General features: G+C 31.7%; 1 protein-coding gene across 1 annotated transcript; it reads left to right on the top strand.

Moving 5' to 3' along the window:
* Positions 1-3,695: 3,695 nt before the first annotated feature.
* LOC149535926 (uncharacterized) lies at positions 3,696-4,840 on the top strand. Its single transcript, XM_089806823.1, has one exon. It carries the CDS (start codon positions 3,919-3,921, stop codon positions 4,498-4,500), a length of 582 nt encoding a protein of 193 aa, XP_089662949.1. The 5' UTR covers positions 3,696-3,918; the 3' UTR covers positions 4,501-4,840.
* Positions 4,841-19,214: the final 14,374 nt, after the last annotated feature.

Below are 19,214 nucleotides of genomic sequence, written 5' to 3'. Positions count from 1 at the left end.
CTGAAACCGACAATACATATTAAAAAAAACTAAAAACTAGAAACCAGGACCAAACACAGGGACTAGAAGAACCAGCCAGCAAACAAGATTTGCACAGGAACCTGACCAGAAAAGAAGACCCAGGAAACTATTGCAATTCCGTAATCATCTTCACAGCCTCCTTACTAATCTTAGCTGTATCTTGGATGGAGTTAGCAACCAAAGCAACATCATCAATCAAAGCTTTTTCCCTCAAACTCTATCTTGTCCTCTTGCTTGGGCCCTCGAAAGAAATGGTTCCTTCATTAACTCTTTTACCCAAAGTTGCTGCAGCAGCACAGGATGCTTGAGGTAACTTGCTCCATTTTTGTTCCACTTTCCCTAACGAGCAGTCTAAGATTCTGCTTGTATTCCTTTAGTTTTTTGGGATATCTCCCATTTGCACCTCCATGTGTTGAATAATAGCCTGGTCAGCCTCCTGGTTATGTTGCAATGTATCCACTTTCTTCTTCAGCCCCATTATTTCATTATATAACCAGGAGTTGACCTGAAGGAAAGAGTCAGCTTTTTGTTTAGCAGAGTGGAGGAAGGAAAGAATGGTTTCCCTCTCCGGGGAGTCACTCGGATCATCAACAATGGTGTGTGGAATAGGGCCATCATCACCCGCATCATCATGATATGGTATGTTGGAATTGTTTGAAGTGATATAAAAAAACAATTAAAAAGCCCTTGATAAGTAAAAAGAATAAAATATTTCCCAAACCAAATATGGAGAGTAATATATGGATAGTAAAGCAATGCAAAAAATATGTAAATTTCAAAAATCCCACCTTAAATAATACAATTTTCATGATTACAAAATTATTTTATTTAATTAGCATTTTAAAACTATTTAAAATAATTGTTAATTCCAAATGAATTTGTTAAATCAATTAAATAATAATAGAATATAGTAGATTCTAACAAAACAATACTTTCAAAAATAGTAAATTTTGAAATAAGACAATTCTTTTTTCTTAAATAATATCATTATGACTTGAACATTTATTCACTTTTCTAAGATAAAAGATGTGACATAATTTTTTTTACTTATATAATACTATTCCAATGTATTTTTTATAGTAATATTCACACTCTTACAATTAATAGTCATTTCTCCATTATTGAGTGATTTAAGATTTGGAATGTATACTATAAAGATTAAATAAAGATTAAACTTTAGTTAAAAAGTAAAATTAAAGAATGTTTTTTCAAATAGATATTAATCTATTATGAAAATTAAAATTTTAAATTTATTAGTTTTATAAAATAATATATTAAATAAATATTTTTTATATAAATTTATAACACGAATACTTAGATAGTTTGTGTTATTTTTTCAAAGATTATATAACTCTTATTATAATTGAGTACCTTTGCATTTCTATTTTGTGAAATCAAAATTGAAACATAATAATAATTCAATAGACAGTTAAAAAATAAGAAACATTTCTATCATGATATGACAAATCAAAGTTGGATGCTATATTGGGATGCTTTAAGGTCACGCCATGATCAAGAAAAAAAGAAACCCAAGCCCAAGATTCAAAAAATGTAATGATTCAAAAACCCTAATAAAAATGTAAGGCTGCCATTGGGATGTGTCCACAAGGGACCAGCAAGGCTGCAAACATTCCAATAATAAAGAAGAGAATATGTAATTATGTGCAACATAATGATGAGTTCAAAATGAAAGGTGCCTGTAATTTCAACAGAGGCTTTAATCATGGAAGCTGACTGAATCATACAAGCAATGAAGAGATAAAAGATTGAGGGCTGCATGATGGGTTTTTGCATCACTGATGATTTCCATATCTCGTCACAAATTGTTTCAAGCTGTCTCTAAACAATGGCCAAAGAAAAAGTTATTGTTTTATTGTTTTACATCTGGATGGCAATGATTTGAGACGCATGATTCCAGTAAATTAAAGTGATTTAAAGATCTATTTTGACCGGGTATGAGTTTGGGTGACAGCTCTCTTCTTCTCGCTTTCCTTTCGGGAGCCCACTCAATTTATAAAGGTAAACATGGCAATGCAACAAGGCAGGTACTGTAGATTCCAGTGTTCAATATATTGAAAAAGATTGATATCTTAAATCGTACAACATTTGTACTGAATTTGTAAAAAGTGATTATAAACTGGTTGAGATGAAAACGCATGATGAGGAAAATTAATGTATAGGATGCTTTGTTTAATCATTTCAGTCATCAAGATTGTAGATCAATGGTTGGGCATAGTTTTTGAGAGCTAATGATACGTCTCTTCATTGTCTGATGTATATTAATTTGTTGTGTATGACTGGTAAGAGTTAACGGTATGTCTCTTCATTGTCTAGTTTTGAACAATGTTCAGAAGTGTAATTCTTCATTTATAATATATATATATATATATATATATATATATATATATATATATATATATATATATATATATATATATATATATATATATATATATATATATCGAAGTTTAAATATTCAATTAGTTGAGTATAATTGGTAATGGTTATAATATGTAATAATGGTTCTGATTTGGTTAGTAGAGAATTTGAAAGGGTCTTGATTTCTTTTACAAAGATAGATAAAATTTTTAACCTCCCAAAATAACAATCAGTAGAATAGAATAGCAACTACAAAACAATGAGGCAACATAGAGCCTAGCCAACACACACGACTCCACCAAAATTTTAGGCGGTTTAATAAAATGGTTCAAATAGCTTGGCTTAATCCTAGGCATAGGGTCTTTCTCTCCAAGCCTGTATTTATGTTAGACAGAGTGGCAACAATAATTAATATTTAGATGTTTAGTTGGTGACATATAATTAGTGAGAATTGTGAAACATTTTTTCATTACATTGTCTATCAAATAAGTTTAATTGGTTGAGTGTAACTAGTAAGGTCTACAATATTTTTATCCTTTATACTGTCCACCAAAAATTAGAAGTGTAATTGGTTAAACATGGCGAAGATTATAATATTTTCTTTCATTACACTATTGTGAAATTTTTATTTTTATTTTTTTGAACATAAATTTTGAAGGTTACATTTTGTTTATCCATTATACTATCCACAAAAGTTTAGATATTTAAATGATCAATCATAATTAGTATGAGTTATGATATGTTCCTTCACTAAGTTATTCGTGAAGTTTAGAAGTTTGAATATAGTTAATAGAAGTTCGACCATCTTTATACATCCATCAAAGTTTACATGTATTATTGATTGAGATGCTATATGATATATTCTTTCAATACACTTTCTATCACGTTTAAAAGTTTAACTCAACATTATAATACATTTCTAAAAATATGATACATTTCTCCATATAATCAAAGTTCAAACTTCTTAAAATACAATTACAATTATACACCCAACAAAGCACACTCAACCTTTTATCTTTCACAAGAAAATACTTTAACCATAAACTCTCTATAAACCACCATCAAAATTTAATATAAAACCTTCTCCATATAAAGGAAATCAATATTATTGTAGGGCGTAGGCGTACAAGGGAAAACTTATACGAATATTTTGGTTTCTCCCAAACGTCTCATATCACATCGAGGCCACTTTAATTGACAAATTGTGGAGCATTCAATAAAAGCAAGCTGGCCCGCCCTGGTTACCACCCAGCTTTCACTTTTATCCTCCTCAAAAGACGATTGTTGAAGTTCTACAACGTTCGAGGCTATGGTTTTTTTTATTGTGGGCGTCTTTGTCCATACAAGAGTGATAAAAAAGCTACATGTCCTCCCACAAGCCTTTTATATGAACACAAGCTCAGTGAATATATTATCATATATGGTCTGATTAATTCTCTACTGAGAAGGTCCTGTACTTTGTCCTGCCCTATTTCATACTCTGAACTTTCCCATTTCTAGTGTTGAAGATAGATAGCCATGGAGGTGGAGTGCAGTGCAAACCAAGTTGTGGCAAAAAGGTTATGGAACATGTTAAAGGTGGCAATTTTCATGGTGAGAAAAGGAATTGTGTTGAAGAGGAAGCTTGTGATGGACATGCATATGATGATGAAGAGAGGAAAAGTGCTTGGAAAATCTCTGGGAAGTTTGATGTTTCATCATTCTCATGGAAACAGCCACCATTATAGTACTGGCCTGGGCATTAGGGAATATGAGTTTTCCTGCAATAATAGCCCCGCTTTTCCTTCTCTTTCCTTTCACTGGGGGAAGAAAAAGCATAACTTCTTTCCCTCTATTCCTTGCATTCAACCGCATGCTGATGGTGAAGATGAGTATTGCGAAAATACCATTGTTGTTTCTCAGTGTGAATACTTCGCTAGGAACAACATGGATCTGAAAGATCTTCCTGGTTTAGATCAGTCAACAAGACCTCAGTCACCCTTTTGTTGTGTAGATAGAGAAGCAGAGGAGTTCATTTCAAAATTTTATCAGCAGATTCAATTGCAACGCCAGGTTTCCTTTGTGCAATACAATGAAATGCTTGCTAGGGGTTCTGGATAAAAATAGCACAAAAGATCTGTGTTATATGTTTTCTTTGTGTAAGCCAAAATAAGGTGTAGCATTGAAATGTGGGTCTCTCTTTATAGTAAGTTCTGCCACTTACAAACCAGGTTCTAGTATTTCATCTGGAGTGTAATTTAATATTTAGAACGTTAGTGCATATATGAGTCCTAAATGGATTCAGCCCTTCCCAACTAAAGGAGAGACTGGATTTCTGTTGTCACGAGTCTAGATGAGTTGCATCTGTTATATATTTCTTTATTCTGAGTATGCAAGCTAGTGTGGAGGTTATTCTGTCATCTCTGTCCTCTGAATATCACATAGTGACCTTTTTTCCTAATATTCATTTTGGTTGTTAAACTCCTGTGAGCTTATTGGCCTATTTTACTGAGAAACATTTGCTTTGTTTAAATAAAATAATATCTGTATGGTGCTGAAAGTTTTAGGTGTTAGAATATTGACTAGTGAAATAAAATCTAGATTAGAGTCAATGAGTTCTTGGTTTATTGGTGAAGTTTAAAGATTCTTAAAGGATTCATTAGAGATCAATTTCTTCAGAAACTACTACATCGAAAAAACAATGAGGCCTTTATTTTGAGAGAATGGGATTCAACTGTTAGCTTGTGCTTGTATATTAGATAGTTAAAAAGATATTATCAAAGAACTCCAAAAAAAATTAAACAAGCTTTTGGTTTGAATCTCCTTTCTTCTACATGGATGAATGTTTTTTTCCTTCTTTGTGCTACAGTGAGATTAGAAAATGTGTTTTTTTCTTCTTCTTTGTAGCAATGTCTGCAATGAGTGCTACAGTGAGATGACTTTGTTTGCAGGGGTAGAGATTAGAAAATGTGGGTGAGTTATAATTCCAATTTTAATTGTTAAACAGTGAAGATCAATTTGTGAAACAGGTCACAGCTAGCCAATATAGAGACTTTTATTTAATGGGATGTTTTGTTGATAGTAAAAGAAGAGAGGATGTGGATGAATGTTTAAATGGCAACTACCTCAATGAAAACACATTTAGGATATTGCTGTTTCTGAGTTGTAATCCAAAAAAAAATATCTAAGGTGTGGGCAATATTTAAATGACAACGTAAAGTTTCATTGGACATGGTAGACGAAATAGTTATTATTTTGCACATTCCCTGGTTTTGAGTACATTTCAATGAGTTTTACCGTACTTTTGTCTTTTTAATTTGGAGTCTAAATTTTAGATTTTATTATAATTTTATTTAGTATATTTTAAGAAATGAGTAGTGGTATCTTGGTAGTCTAAATAGGCCATTCTAAAACAGCACATATTTAAAAAAAAAAAGCTTGACAAAAGTAAGTCAACTTTGTCTATTTAACACTTTTATTCTAAGATTTAAGGCTTACATGTTCCGTCCAAATAGGGTTACATTATAGAATAACGATCAAGGTTGTTAGGTAGTTAGAAGACGAAATGGACCATAATCATGTCATTGTTGCATCAAAATCAAAGTAGATTTAATGCAACCTAAATCACCAATTTAATATAAAATTTGGTTTTAAAACATTTAAATTGCTCAATAATGTATTGTATTAAAAAATTAAACTCAAAGATTCCATACATGATAACATTTTGTTCACTTAAATATTTTATATTATTGGAAAAATTAAAATTAATTTGCCAATCATTATCAAAATTATTAATTACTTTAGGGATATATCACCAATATTTAATTTTCACTATTGATTTAAAAGTTAATGCAAATGAGATTTAAAAAGTTTTAATATTTCATGATGATTAATTAACTTCCTATTATTGAGATTCACCAATATTTTCTAAGAAAAATTATGATTCCAAAATATTCGTCAATATAAATAATATTTAAAATGAAAAATTTGAGAGATTTAGCAATACAAATAATTTCATTTATCAAAATAATGAAATATTCACCAATATTTTATATCTTTTTCCTGTAGAGAGTTTGGGGGAGTTTCATAAACTTTACCCTAATCAAAACTGACAAAAGAAATTGTCAAAATCAATAAAAGGAACTACTCAAAGTTTGGCTATTTAAAAGTTCCACCATAAAAAGATAGTTGCAATAATCTCTACTAAGAATAATCTCTTCTCACATTTGATAGAAATGAGTAGGGATAAGCATCTTGTTTGGCAAGAGAATTTTTTTTTTTCATTCTCAACCATGCACATCAAGTGGAGACAACCTACATAAGAGTTAGGAGTGGAGGATGTTCTGGTAATAGAATATGGGGCACTACTCCAATGATCCAAATGTGGATTTTAAATAAAAGCAAGTTGGCCCACCTTGGTTACCACATAACCATGGAGGTGGATTGCAGTACAAACCAAGTTGTGGCAAAAAGGTTATGGAACATGGTAAAGGTGGCAATTTTCATGGTGAAAAAAGGAATTGTGTTGAAGAGGAAGCTTGTGATGGACACACATATGATGTTGAAGAGAGGAAAAATGCTTGGAAAATCTTTGGGAAACTTGATGTTTCATCATTCTCATGGAAAGAGCCACCATTATAGTATTGACCTAGGCATTGGGGAATATGAGTTTTCCTACAATAATAGCCCTACTTTTCCTTCTCTTTCCTTTCACTAGGGGAAGGAAAAGCACAACTTCTTTCCCTCTATTCTTTGCATTCAACCACATGATGATGGTGAAGATGAGTATTGTGAAAATACCATTGTTGTTTCCCGGTGTGAATACTTCACTAGGAACAACATGGATTTGAAAGACCCACCTAGTTTAGGTTAGTCAACCAGCCCTTACTCACCATTTTGTCATGTAGATAGAGAAGCAAAAGAGTTCATTTCAAGATTTTATCGACAGATTTAGTTGCAATTCCAGGTTTCCTTTGTGAAATACAATGAAATTCTTGGTAGGGGTTCTGGTTAGAAATAGCACAAAAGATTTTTGTTTTCTGTTTTCTTTGTGTAATCCAAAATAAGGTGTAGCATTGACATGCGAGTCTCTCTTTATAGTAAGTTCTGCCATTTACAAACCAAGCTCTAGTATTTCATGTGGAGTGTAATTTGAAATTTAGAAAGCTAGTGCCTCTATGAGTCCTAAATGGATTCAGCCATTCCCAACTAAAGGAGAGAATGTATTTTTGTTATGATGAGCCTAGATGAGTTTTATTTTTTATATATTTCTTTATTCTTTGAGTGTGTAAGCTAGTGTGGAGATTATTATATAATCTCTGTCCTCTAAATATCGCATAGTGACCTTTTTTCATAATGTTCATTCTGGTAAATTCTTGTGAGCTTATGGGCCTATTTTGTTGAGATATATTTGGTTTTTATTATTATTAAAGAATATCTTAATGGTTTTGAATATTTTAGAATATTTGACTGGTGAAAATAAAATTTAGATTAGAGTCAATGGGTCTTTGGTTTACTTGTGAAGTTGAAAGATTCTTAAAGAGTCTATTAGGTATCAAGTTTGTTGGAGTGTAGAGCTCCCACATCAAGAAAGGGATGAGGTCATCATTGTGTTACATATGAATTTAGAGAATGGATACCCTTTAGTCCTTGACTCTTAGCCAAAGAGGTTTAGTTGTTAGCTCGTGTTGGTATATTAGATAGCTAAAAAGATATCATGAAAGACCTTCATAAAAAAAATAAAACAAGATTATGATTTTACATATCTAGACATTCCTTTCCCTCTGCAAGAATGAATGGTTTTTTCTTTTTCTTTGTAGTAATGATTGTAATGAGTGCTATAGTGAGATGACTTTGTTTGTAGAGGTAGAGATTAGAAAATGTAGGTGAGTTATAATTCCAATTTTCATTGTTAAACTATGAAAATCAATTTTTGAAATAGGTCACAACTCAAATGGGCACAAAAATTAAAGGTTATTAGGTGTGGTGGGCTAGCACAACTAGCCAATTTATAGAGACTTTTATTTAATGGGATGTTTTGTTGATAGTAAAAGATGAGAGGATGTGGATGAATGTTTAAATGATAACTTAAAACCTCAATGAAAATAAATTTATTGATATTGTTTTTTTTGAGTTGTAATAAAAAAATCTATGGTTTGGGCATCGCTTAAATGACAAAGTGCAGTTTCATTGGAAATGGTAGATGAAATAGGTAATATTGTGCACATTCTTTGATTTTGAATACATTTTGAATGATTTTTTTTGTACTTTGTCTTTTTTATTTGGAGTCTAAATTTTAGATTTTATTAAAATTTTATAGTATATTTTTAGAAATGAATAATGGTATCTTGGTAGTCTAAATGGGTCACTCTAAAACATCACACATTAATAAAGAATTAAGCTTGAAAAAAGTAAGTCAAATTTAACTATTAGACACTTTTAGTCTAAGATTTAAGTCATAGTGTGTGATGTTTAAGCTGTTAGAACAATGATCAATAAGACATATATAAAAGGTTGTTAGGTGGTTACAACTGTAGTAGAGAGAAAAGGTAATGGACCATAATCATATTGTATGTTCCATTTAGCTTGTTTGAAGTATTTATGAATGACTTCCAACACTTATTATCATTTTTAGGATTATTATCTCATTTATTTGTTGCATTAAAACTAAAGTAATTTTTAGTTGCTAATATTTGCCAATTGGAAAATTTTAGAAATTTTTAGCTAATAGTTTGGCTAATTATTTTAGATTTAATGTAACCTAGATCAACACATTTTTTTGAAGTTAGTTCTCAAATATTTAAATGTCTCAATAATTTATTTTATTAAAAAATTAAACTCAAAGATTTGTCAAAATACTCGATACATGGTTAGATTTGATTCACCTAAATATTTTTTTAATTAAGAGGGGTAAACGCTTTGACCTGGAGCTATGAACCAGTGAGGCCACAAACGGGGGACCTCATCCCCATGAGATTTGAACCTAGATGGCAAGGATAACAACGCAACAACTTAACCATCACAACATGCCACTATTGGCAATTCACCTAAATATTTTACATTAATGGAGAAATTAAAATTAATTCACCAATCATTATTGTAATTATTAATTACCTTATGAGTATATCACCTATGTTTAGGTTTCACTACTGATATAAAATTTAATGGAATGACACTCAAAATATTCAATGAGGTAAAAAAAGTTCAAACTTCGTAATGCCTATACCTAGTTTACTTTTCATGTTATATTGCCAAATTATTTTAGGTCATCTTTATGGTTATGTTTTATGATTTAGTGGTACTCAATTACCTGATTTGATTTGATGGTATTTCATACTCAATTTATATATTTGATGACCCACTTGATACTCGGTTATTTCATGTGTTTATGTGTATCCATTCAATAATGATAGTTCGTATGTTCATATAGTGATTGTAGTTATTTCATGATGATAGTTAGATGGATGATATATATGCAATTTTCTATATTTATTAACCCCATACTTGCATGTGTATGGTGCATACATGTGTATGTTTTACTTTAAGTTTGATGTTTCTGATGTGGTTGAGGGAGGGAGTTGTAGTCACCTTCTAGTTGGGATCTACACAATGCACCACTCTTTGTCATTGCTTGTTTAGTTTACACACACACACTCGTGCGCGCACACACACACATATAGATGTTTGACTTTGATGCAAACTGAAGGTACCATGCATTGACTTCCTTCAATTTACAAGATGAGTGTGCCCTATCTTCATATCTCAATAGTAATGAGGGGAGATAGTTCTCGAGTCCAAATCTTAACCCTAAGCCAATTGTCCTAGAATATAGGACAAGTATCTGAGTTATTTACCCTTCCAAATTCATCAAGTGATGAGAATTTAAGATTTTGACCCTTGAGCTTGGTTTAGTACTTTGTCTTTAAATTGAGTTTCTTATTTAGATTTGTGGGCTTATTGTGATTTTTATTTATAATTAAATCAAATTCAAAGTATATTAAATGATTTAATTTCACAAAATTTTTATAAAGAAAAATCATTTTTAAATGATGTTTAATTAATTAAATAGAAAAATTAAATTTAAAAGGTTTAATTAAAGCTCTCAATTTGGTGTAATTATATTTATTTTATTTAATAATAATTAAGTTAGTAGGAGTTTCGTTTTCATAATAAACTCTAAATATTATTATTATTTAAATTAATAAATATACTATAAAAAATGTCTTGTGATTTAATAAAAGAGAAAGAGAGAATAAATTAAATAAAGTTTATTTTAATTAAAATGTAAAAAAATTGCACATGAAATTAAAATAAATTAAAATAATAAAGAAAAATATTTGAAACCCTAAAAGGAGAAAGCTCTTTATTAAGAAATTAGAGCTCATTTCTCCACACACAGGTTTGGAGGAGCAAATTTCGAGAAAGAGGGTTTTCAAGAAGACATGATTTCTTGCAAATTTTTGAGCATTCATCCGGTTAGCATTAGATCGAGTTAGGATATTTGTTGAGATTATCATAGTAATTCCCTTCAAAATCCTCTCTCTCTTGTTCGTGTTTGTCTATGGATCTATTTTCAAAAATAATTCTAGTTGAAACCCTTATTGATAAATTTATTGTTCTTCGTTGTTGAAACGTTGGTGAAGAAAAATTTAATTTAAAACTATTGTTTGAGAAATTGTGTCATTCGTTATTGAATACTCTTATTGGAAAAATTGGATTGATTAAAATTATGAATTGAGATAGGGTTTGGAAAAGAAAACCAGATTTTAGATTAACAAATTTGATTGTTAGTTGCAATTATTCTTTCTATCACATCTACACTAGAAAAGTTATATATATGTATATTTATATGTATGCATGTATATGTGTGTGTGTGTGTGTGTGTGTGTGTGTGTGTGTGTGTGTGTGTGTGTGTGTGTGTATGTATATATCTATATGTATATATATGTACACACACACACACACACACACATAATTACCATAGTAAAAAGAATTATTGTGATAATATTTATATTGAAAATGGTAATTACATTGTAAATATTTGGATTTTGTATGCATTTGAGGAAGGGGGGCTTTGGTGTTTTTTTTTTTAATTTAAAAAAATCGAGAGGTGGGCCACCACTCGCACCTTCCTCCTTCTCTTTTTTTTTATGATGACCCTTTTTGTTAGGGTCTGCACATGGTAGACCTACTGCCATAGCAACAAGGCTGTAGGGGCATTGATTTTAGCCAATGAGCTTTAAAAATAAAAGTTAAGGGTTTTTAATTTTAAAAATAGCTTTTCAATATTTTCTATTCAGACATTTATTATTATATGTTATTATTATTAAAATAGTACTTGTTAGTTATTAATAGATTAATAAAAAGTATTTGTTAATAAATTAATATTTATTAATAGAATTTATTAATGTTTAAGTTAAAGTTTTTTGTTATTTAGTTTATTTTAATCATAAAAAATACATATATATTAAATTGATAATTGTAATTTCCAATTCTTAATTTGGAAATTGTAATATAATTATTTATAAATGAGATAATTGACCAGTCTTTTATATGACTCGATTTGTTTTTAATTGTTCATTTTATTTGAGATGATTTTTATTACTAAGAGAACTTTATTACTTTTGTGAACTCAGAAAACTTTGTTTAATATGTCACTTTGAAAATTGAAAACTTGAACCTATTCGAGGAAATCAAATTTTTACATTTTCAAACCAAATTAACTTCAAAACTACACTTGTTAAATTACTTGATGTGATGTATGGTTTATTTTACTAGGCTTAAGTTTGACTTATTATATTGACCAGTTTTGGATGTTTACTAGAGGCTTGAGAGTTTTTTTTTTTGTTGAAGTTGATGAAAGATCAACCCCATAGCTTCCAAGAATCACCTACATGCAAACATTTTTCATAGAAGAGAGAAGCAAAAGGCTATGGAGGCTGGAATTGCCAGAGAGACATTCTTGATGAGCAAAAAGAGAAACCAATACATCAAAAGTGAATGAATAATTTGCAAAGAGAGATCTTCCTTATAAAGGAGATCAAAACCATAAAATGGTCTAACCTAGGTTGCATCATAATAATTAATAAAAGAATTAATTATTAGATGCCTAAAATTTAGCTTAAGTAAACTAGAGTTTATTAGAAAATATCTAAGCACTCTAACACCCTCCCTTAAGATAAACTTAGGGAGTAACTAAAAACCTAGAAAATACTATTGAAAGTATATTTGGGTCCCGACAATAAAGCCTGATGAGGAACCCAAGCACAACCAAATCTTTGAAAATAAGAGAAATAGAGAAAAACACATGGGAAAAACCTTACTCCAAAAAGAGATGGAAATAATGTTGAAAGAACTAGTGAAGGACTGAAGACACCTCCAAACTAGGGAATGTCCTAGAAGATAGGAACTAAAGATGATTATGAAGAACATCACTAAAGTACAAAGTTGCAAACATTGCCAAACTACTAATCTAAAGAACCTCCACTAGATAGAATACGATCAGATAGAGAAAATTAAGTTTGAAGAGATGATCAATTGAAGATGAAAGGTATCTTCATGGCCTCCAAAAATAGGAATGAAAGTATGTTTATATGGTAAATTATCCATCTTACTAAAATGCATATATATTCAACCATTAAAAGTGTCTAGTACATAGAATCAAATACTGAATACATAGCTCATGTTGGATCAAACCAAGAAAGTAATAGAACCAACATAACCCCTATAATGCTAAGAGGCAACACATGAACATTGAAACTAAATGCAATATCTCCTGTAGAAAGAAGAATCAGGAACATTGAGAGTGCAAAAGTAGTACAAACACCTATAATGGCACATGTCATTAGCACATCATGGGGCTAATATTGTGGAAGGAACAATCACTTGACAAACCTGAAGATGATTAATATGGCCAACATGAAACCCCCCAAGGAACTTTGTAATGTAGTGCAAGTACAAAAAACACAAAGATTTCCAAGATACCAAAATGCATTAGAGTGGCACTTTATTTCAGTGCGTTTACAAAAATACTACAAAAGGATGTCAACAAAGATCAAAAGAGACATAAGGCCGACACTAGAGATAGTACAACCCATGAAAAATCATCTAAAATAATAAAATTGATCTCCAGACTTGAAACAACCAAGTTATCCACTAGATTGCAAAAACAATTTTAAAATTGGGATGTGCTTGGAGCAGAATCTGGAAAATAGAATTTCTCAAGATATGTCTCCCAAAGTGCAAAATAAAACCTATGAATTTGAATGCATAAATTGGTAACCAAACTTCATCAAAAGTCCAAATAAACTACACCATCATAATGCACAAAGATTTCCAAGATACCAAAATGCAATAGAGTGGCACTTTATTTCATTGCATTTGTAGAAATACTACAAAAGGATGTCAACAAATATCAAAAGAGACATAAGGCTGATAATAGAGATAGTATAACCCATGAAAAATCATCTAAAATAATAAAATTTATCTCCAAACTTGAACAACCAAGTTATCCACCAGGTTGCAAAAAAATTTTTAAAACTGGGATGTGCTTAGAGCAAAATCTGGAAAATAGAATGTCTCAAGATATGTCTCCCAAAGTGCAAAATAAAACCTATGAATTTGAATGCATAAACTGGTAACCAAAATTCATCAAAAGTCCAAATAAACTACACCATCATGATGGGATCAAAATCAGCTTTTCAGTGCTTCTTTCAGATCAAAAAACATAGTTTAGATGAGCAAATTAAGACATAAAAACCACACTAATGTCAAAAAAGCACTAGAAAGGAAATATTTTTTTACTACCTTAGGGTCCATACCAAATACCTCAAAAAAATGCCCACTAGTACTAGAAATTATGTCAGGAAGCACACTAGTTTTGTATCAAAACTATCTTGATTTGCATGCCAAAAAATCTCAATTTATGTGCTAAAAAATCTTGATTTTTGTGTCAAAATCACAAAATCACCACCTAGGGAAATGTGCAAAATCTCAATTTAAAAAAATCTTGATTTGCATGTCGAAATTCAAAACACCACCTCCTGAGGAAACGTGCTAAAAATCTCAATTTTTGAACAAAAAATCTTGATTTGCGTACCAAAAAATCACAGCCTCAAGAAATGTGCCCAATTTGGTAGCAATATTATTTTGCCTCAAATTCTAGCTATGTCCAAATTGGACAAATTTTGTATGAAAATAGGATTTTTTGGATGCTCTAGGCTGAATAGTGATGTTCATTTAGGCTCAAAGTGCACCAAAAAATGATCACCCCCAGATTTGATACAAAAATCTCTAAAGAAAAAAATGCTCCAAAAGAAAAAACATAGATCTAAAAGTCAAGCCAAAATTCTCATAAACAAAATAGGGGCATGAAGATCTAGAGCTTTGATACCATGTTGAAGTCGATGAAAGTTCAACCCCACAACTCCCAAGAATCACCTGCATGCAAACACGTGTAACAGAAGAGAGAAGAAAAAGGCTATGGAGGCTAAAATTGCTAGATCCGTAGATGAGACATTCTTGATGAGAAAAAAGAGAGATTTCTATATCAAAAGTGAATGAATAAATTACAAAGAGAGATCATCCTTATAAAGGAGATCAAAACTCTAAAGAGATATAACCTAAGTTGCATCATAATAATTAATTATTAGATGCCTAATGTTTAGCTTAAGCAAACTAGAGTTAATTAGAAAATATCTAATTACTCTAATAGTTTTATGATGTTGTATGTTATGTCATGGTGAGATGTTTGATCTATGATGTTGTGGTGTAAGTTATTTACCTCATAATATTTTATTCCAAACCATTATGACACAATCACATAATTTTTTGATGAGTTTCGATTAGTTATCTTTTGGTGCTTTCTAGTTGCTTGTATAGGACTAAGGTGAATATTTTGATTTTCTTGGTGCAACGTGTAAGTTACAATGAATTATCTTTAGTGCTTTCCATTTTCTTGTATAGGACTGAGGTGAATATTGTGATCTTATGAGTTGTACCATTTATAAGCTTAGGGTAGGTCATCTATGTGTATGTTAGAAAGTGACTTGCAATGGAGGCCGGAGCCCTAAAGAGGATGCCTAGGTAACCCATTGTAGGTAGTATTAATACGTGATAATATTTCATTTAATAGGTTTAAAATGATTCAATAATTCAATTTTTTTGTCTTGCTTATGCCTCAAGTGCTAGTATAGGCTAGGATGGGAGTAGAGAGGATGCTTGGTTATGACCTTGCCTCATTAATGTGCCTTGTCTATACAAAAGAATGTTGATGCCACATAGAGTCACTAGGGGGCCAGAATATAGAGAGGCTTCCAAGGTAAGCTTAGAGTTGACTCATGTGATGATACTTTCCCACTTACATAGTAGATTTCCTATGGGTCTTTGTTGCCTCTAGGTTTAAGTGTTACTTGTGTCTTAGTACCCTTTGAGATAGATTGCTACCATGATTTCCTTGACCTGGGTGATGGTTATGACTTTTGGGATTGCTATCTATATGGGACTTGAGATTATCTCCTCAACATGATGGGACTGGGCCATTTAGGTTCCACGAGGTTGGGTGGTAATGTTTCTTATACGATTGAGATTTGATAGTTGGATGTACTTGTGCAATTTTTCCTTTCATTCTAATCTTGTGCTTATGTTCAGTGATTATATTTTGTTGTACTATACTTGATTATCTAGAGATCATATGAGATGTGGTATTTGTTCATGATGTATATTCCTTGTGCTTTTCATATCCTATGACTTGTATAATGGATAATTATGCATTTTGGTTATCCCATGTGGTATCTTATATAACTATATATTGTTTTATTGGATTCATACTTATGGTTATTCTATGATGTGGATTTTGTTATGTATTAGATTTAGTATTGACAAAACTTATGTATGTGATTCAATGTCATGGATCCCTTAAGAGATGAAATCTATTTATGGATTTTTTGTATGTATGCGAGTTATTACTTCCGCTGCATTATATCTTGTTGGTTCAATCTTTAAAAAAAATGTTTAGCAAACTTAGTGACATAATAGATTAATTTCTTTTGTGTTCCTTGGTGGGGCATTACATCTAACCCATTGTAAGTAGTATTATTAAGTGATAATATCTCATTAAATGGGTTTAAAATGAATTAATAAGAGTCAGTATTTTGCCTCACCCTAGCCTCAAGTGCTAGTATAGGCTAGGATTGGAGTAGAGAGGATGCTTGGTTATGACCTTTCCTCATTAGTATGCGTTGTTTGTAAGAAAGGATATTGATGCCGCTTAGAGTCACTAGGGGGTAGAGTCCATAGAGGCTATTAGGGTAACCATAGAGTTGACTCATGCGATGACACTTGCCGACTTACATAGTAGATTTCCTGTGTCTTTGTTGCCTTTGGGTTTATGTGTTACTTGTATCCTAGTACCCTTTGAGATCGATTTCTATTGAGATTTCCTTAACCTAGAGGATTATTATGACTTTTGGGATTGATATATGTATGGGACTTGAGATTATCTCCTTAGCATAGTAGGAGTGGGCTATTTAGGTTTCATGAGGTCTAGTGGCAGTGTTTCTTATACCATTGAGATCTGATAGCTAGATGTACTTTTGTAGTTGTTCCTTTCATTTTGATCTTGTGTTTATGTTTAGTGGTTATATTCTATTATATTGTACTTTATTATCTAGAGATCTTATGTGATGTGGTATTTATTCATGATGTGTATTCTTTGATCTTTCCATATCTTGTGACATGTACAGTGCATGATAATGCATTTTGGTTATGCCATGTGGCATCTTATATAATTGTATATTATTTCATTGGATTCATACTTATCATTATTCTATGATGTGGATTTTATTATGTATCAGATTTAGTATTGATAAAACTTATGTATGTGATTCAACATCATGGAACCCTTAAGAGATGTAATTTGTTTATGGATTGTTTTAATGTATATGATTTATTGCTTCCGCTATGTTATCTCTTGTTTTTTTAATCATTAAAAAAATGTTTAGCAAACTTAGTCACATAATAGGTTAATTTCTTTTGGTTTCCTTGCCGGGGTGTTACATCAACTATTAGAGTGCAAGTTTCTACGTTCGAAGCTCTAGGTATATTGGAACGTCACTAGATGACGGCTAGTTAAACTTAAATGAAACTTAAACAACTATATGTATCTATTACAACTTGAACACTTTAAACTTTAGGCTCAATTACTTGAACATAGAAAAAAGGAAAAACTTGAATAACTTTTGAGTTGGATTTCAAACATATTTTCTTATGATTGTGTGATATGCCTTTGTTGACTTTGTGAGCACTTTTGTTGTTCTTTCTTGGGTGTCATAGGAGGATGATGTTTGAGACTAGATCAATTGTTAGAGGTCATAGTGCAATCCAAGCTAGAGTTTGTGGGAGAGGTGGACATGATAGTTCTCCTCTAACTCATGGAGAGAATCCTATTTAGGAAGAGAATAGGGTGAGGAGCCATAGAGAAGAACATGCTGACTCAAAGGTGGCTAATATGAGACAGATGATGAAGAATATTCTACAGTGCCTACCTCCTCCAAAGGGTGCTAATAAGGAGGAATCAAATCATACTAGGAATGAGGAGAAGTAGAGGTCCAAGAGCCCTCTGGGAGACCTCCACAGTGATAGATAGAGGTCAACTAAGGCCACTCAAATGAGGGACCTACAGAGGTCCAAGATCAAACCTTTCAATAGATATGGTACACTATATGTGGCATAGTAGTGGTTAATTACCTTAGAGAGATGTTTTCCTATGTAGGAATTTGACTCCAATGTCAAAGCAAGATATGTCATTGCACATCTAGAAATCTTTGGGGCTACATAGTGGAACATCAAAGAAAAGAAACTCAGTGTGGATATGAATATTGTTACTTGCGAGTTATTCTTTGAATTATTTTTTATTGCTTCCTACTAGAGGAGTGGCACCAGTAGAGGGCAGATGAATTTCATAAACTAAGGCATTATATCATGACCATGGTAGAGTACAAGTGAAAATTCTATGAGCTCATCCCTATGCAGGGACTAATGATAGTTTAACACTTCATTAAGGGTCAAAACAACCATTTCATTAGGGGTGTAAATGTATTCCAATCAAAAACCCTCAAGGATTTCATACATCAGGCTATTCTTGTAGAGAAGAATGTCATTTCAAGACATATTAGTTTTGTGGGTGCACCTGCTAGATGACATGCACCATTTGAGTCCAAGGCCACACAAAACTAGGGAAAATGTAGTAATAGGAAACCTCCTTCTTTAGGAGGCAATCAACAACAACAAGAAGGAGGATCTTATCCTCCAATATGGAGTGGTGGCAATGGTTCACACTCTAGGGATTCTCAATACTCTCAATGCAATAGGCACAATCAATACAACCAACCAGCTTAGAGTACTCATTATTTTGCTAGTGGAGGTAGTTTTTAGTAGTCTAGTACACCTAGACTGCAGGGTAGTTTTGATGGAGAACATTTTTCATGTGGAAAATGTGGGCATAAGTCATCTCATTGTTCTCAATGGAAACCATAGTTCTTGGATCATAGACCTATAGTTTTAGAACCCACAACTGGAAATATGGGTAGATCACAAATGGTGTTTTCAGTGGTCTTCTCGTCCTATAGGGGGAAAGGGTCCAATGAGACCCACACATTGAGTGCTTGAGTTTTATCTTGTTTGTAGACTTCTAGGAGTAACCCTAAGTTTAGGGGTTTGGATGTAATGCCTACCCCTAGTTTACTTTTCATGTTGTATTGCCAAATTCTTTAGGCTAACTTTATGGTTATATTTTATGATTTAGTGGTATTTGGTTACCTGGTTTGATTGGATGTTAT

The sequence above is a fragment of the Cupressus sempervirens genome, chromosome 10 (assembly GCF_028749045.1).
Source record: "Cupressus sempervirens isolate cs-2001-9-10 chromosome 10, ASM2874904v1, whole genome shotgun sequence".
Classification (NCBI taxonomy): domain Eukaryota; kingdom Viridiplantae; phylum Streptophyta; class Pinopsida; order Cupressales; family Cupressaceae; genus Cupressus; species Cupressus sempervirens.
Note: the sequence above shows the minus strand (reverse complement) of the source record. Positions and strands in the feature narration are given on the sequence as shown.

What these genes read in the sequence shown, in the direction of transcription:
- LOC149535926 (XM_089806823.1), top strand. Translation starts at nt 3,919, where the DNA reads ATGGAGGTGGAGTGCAGTGCAAACCAAGTTGTGGCAAAAAGGTTATGG.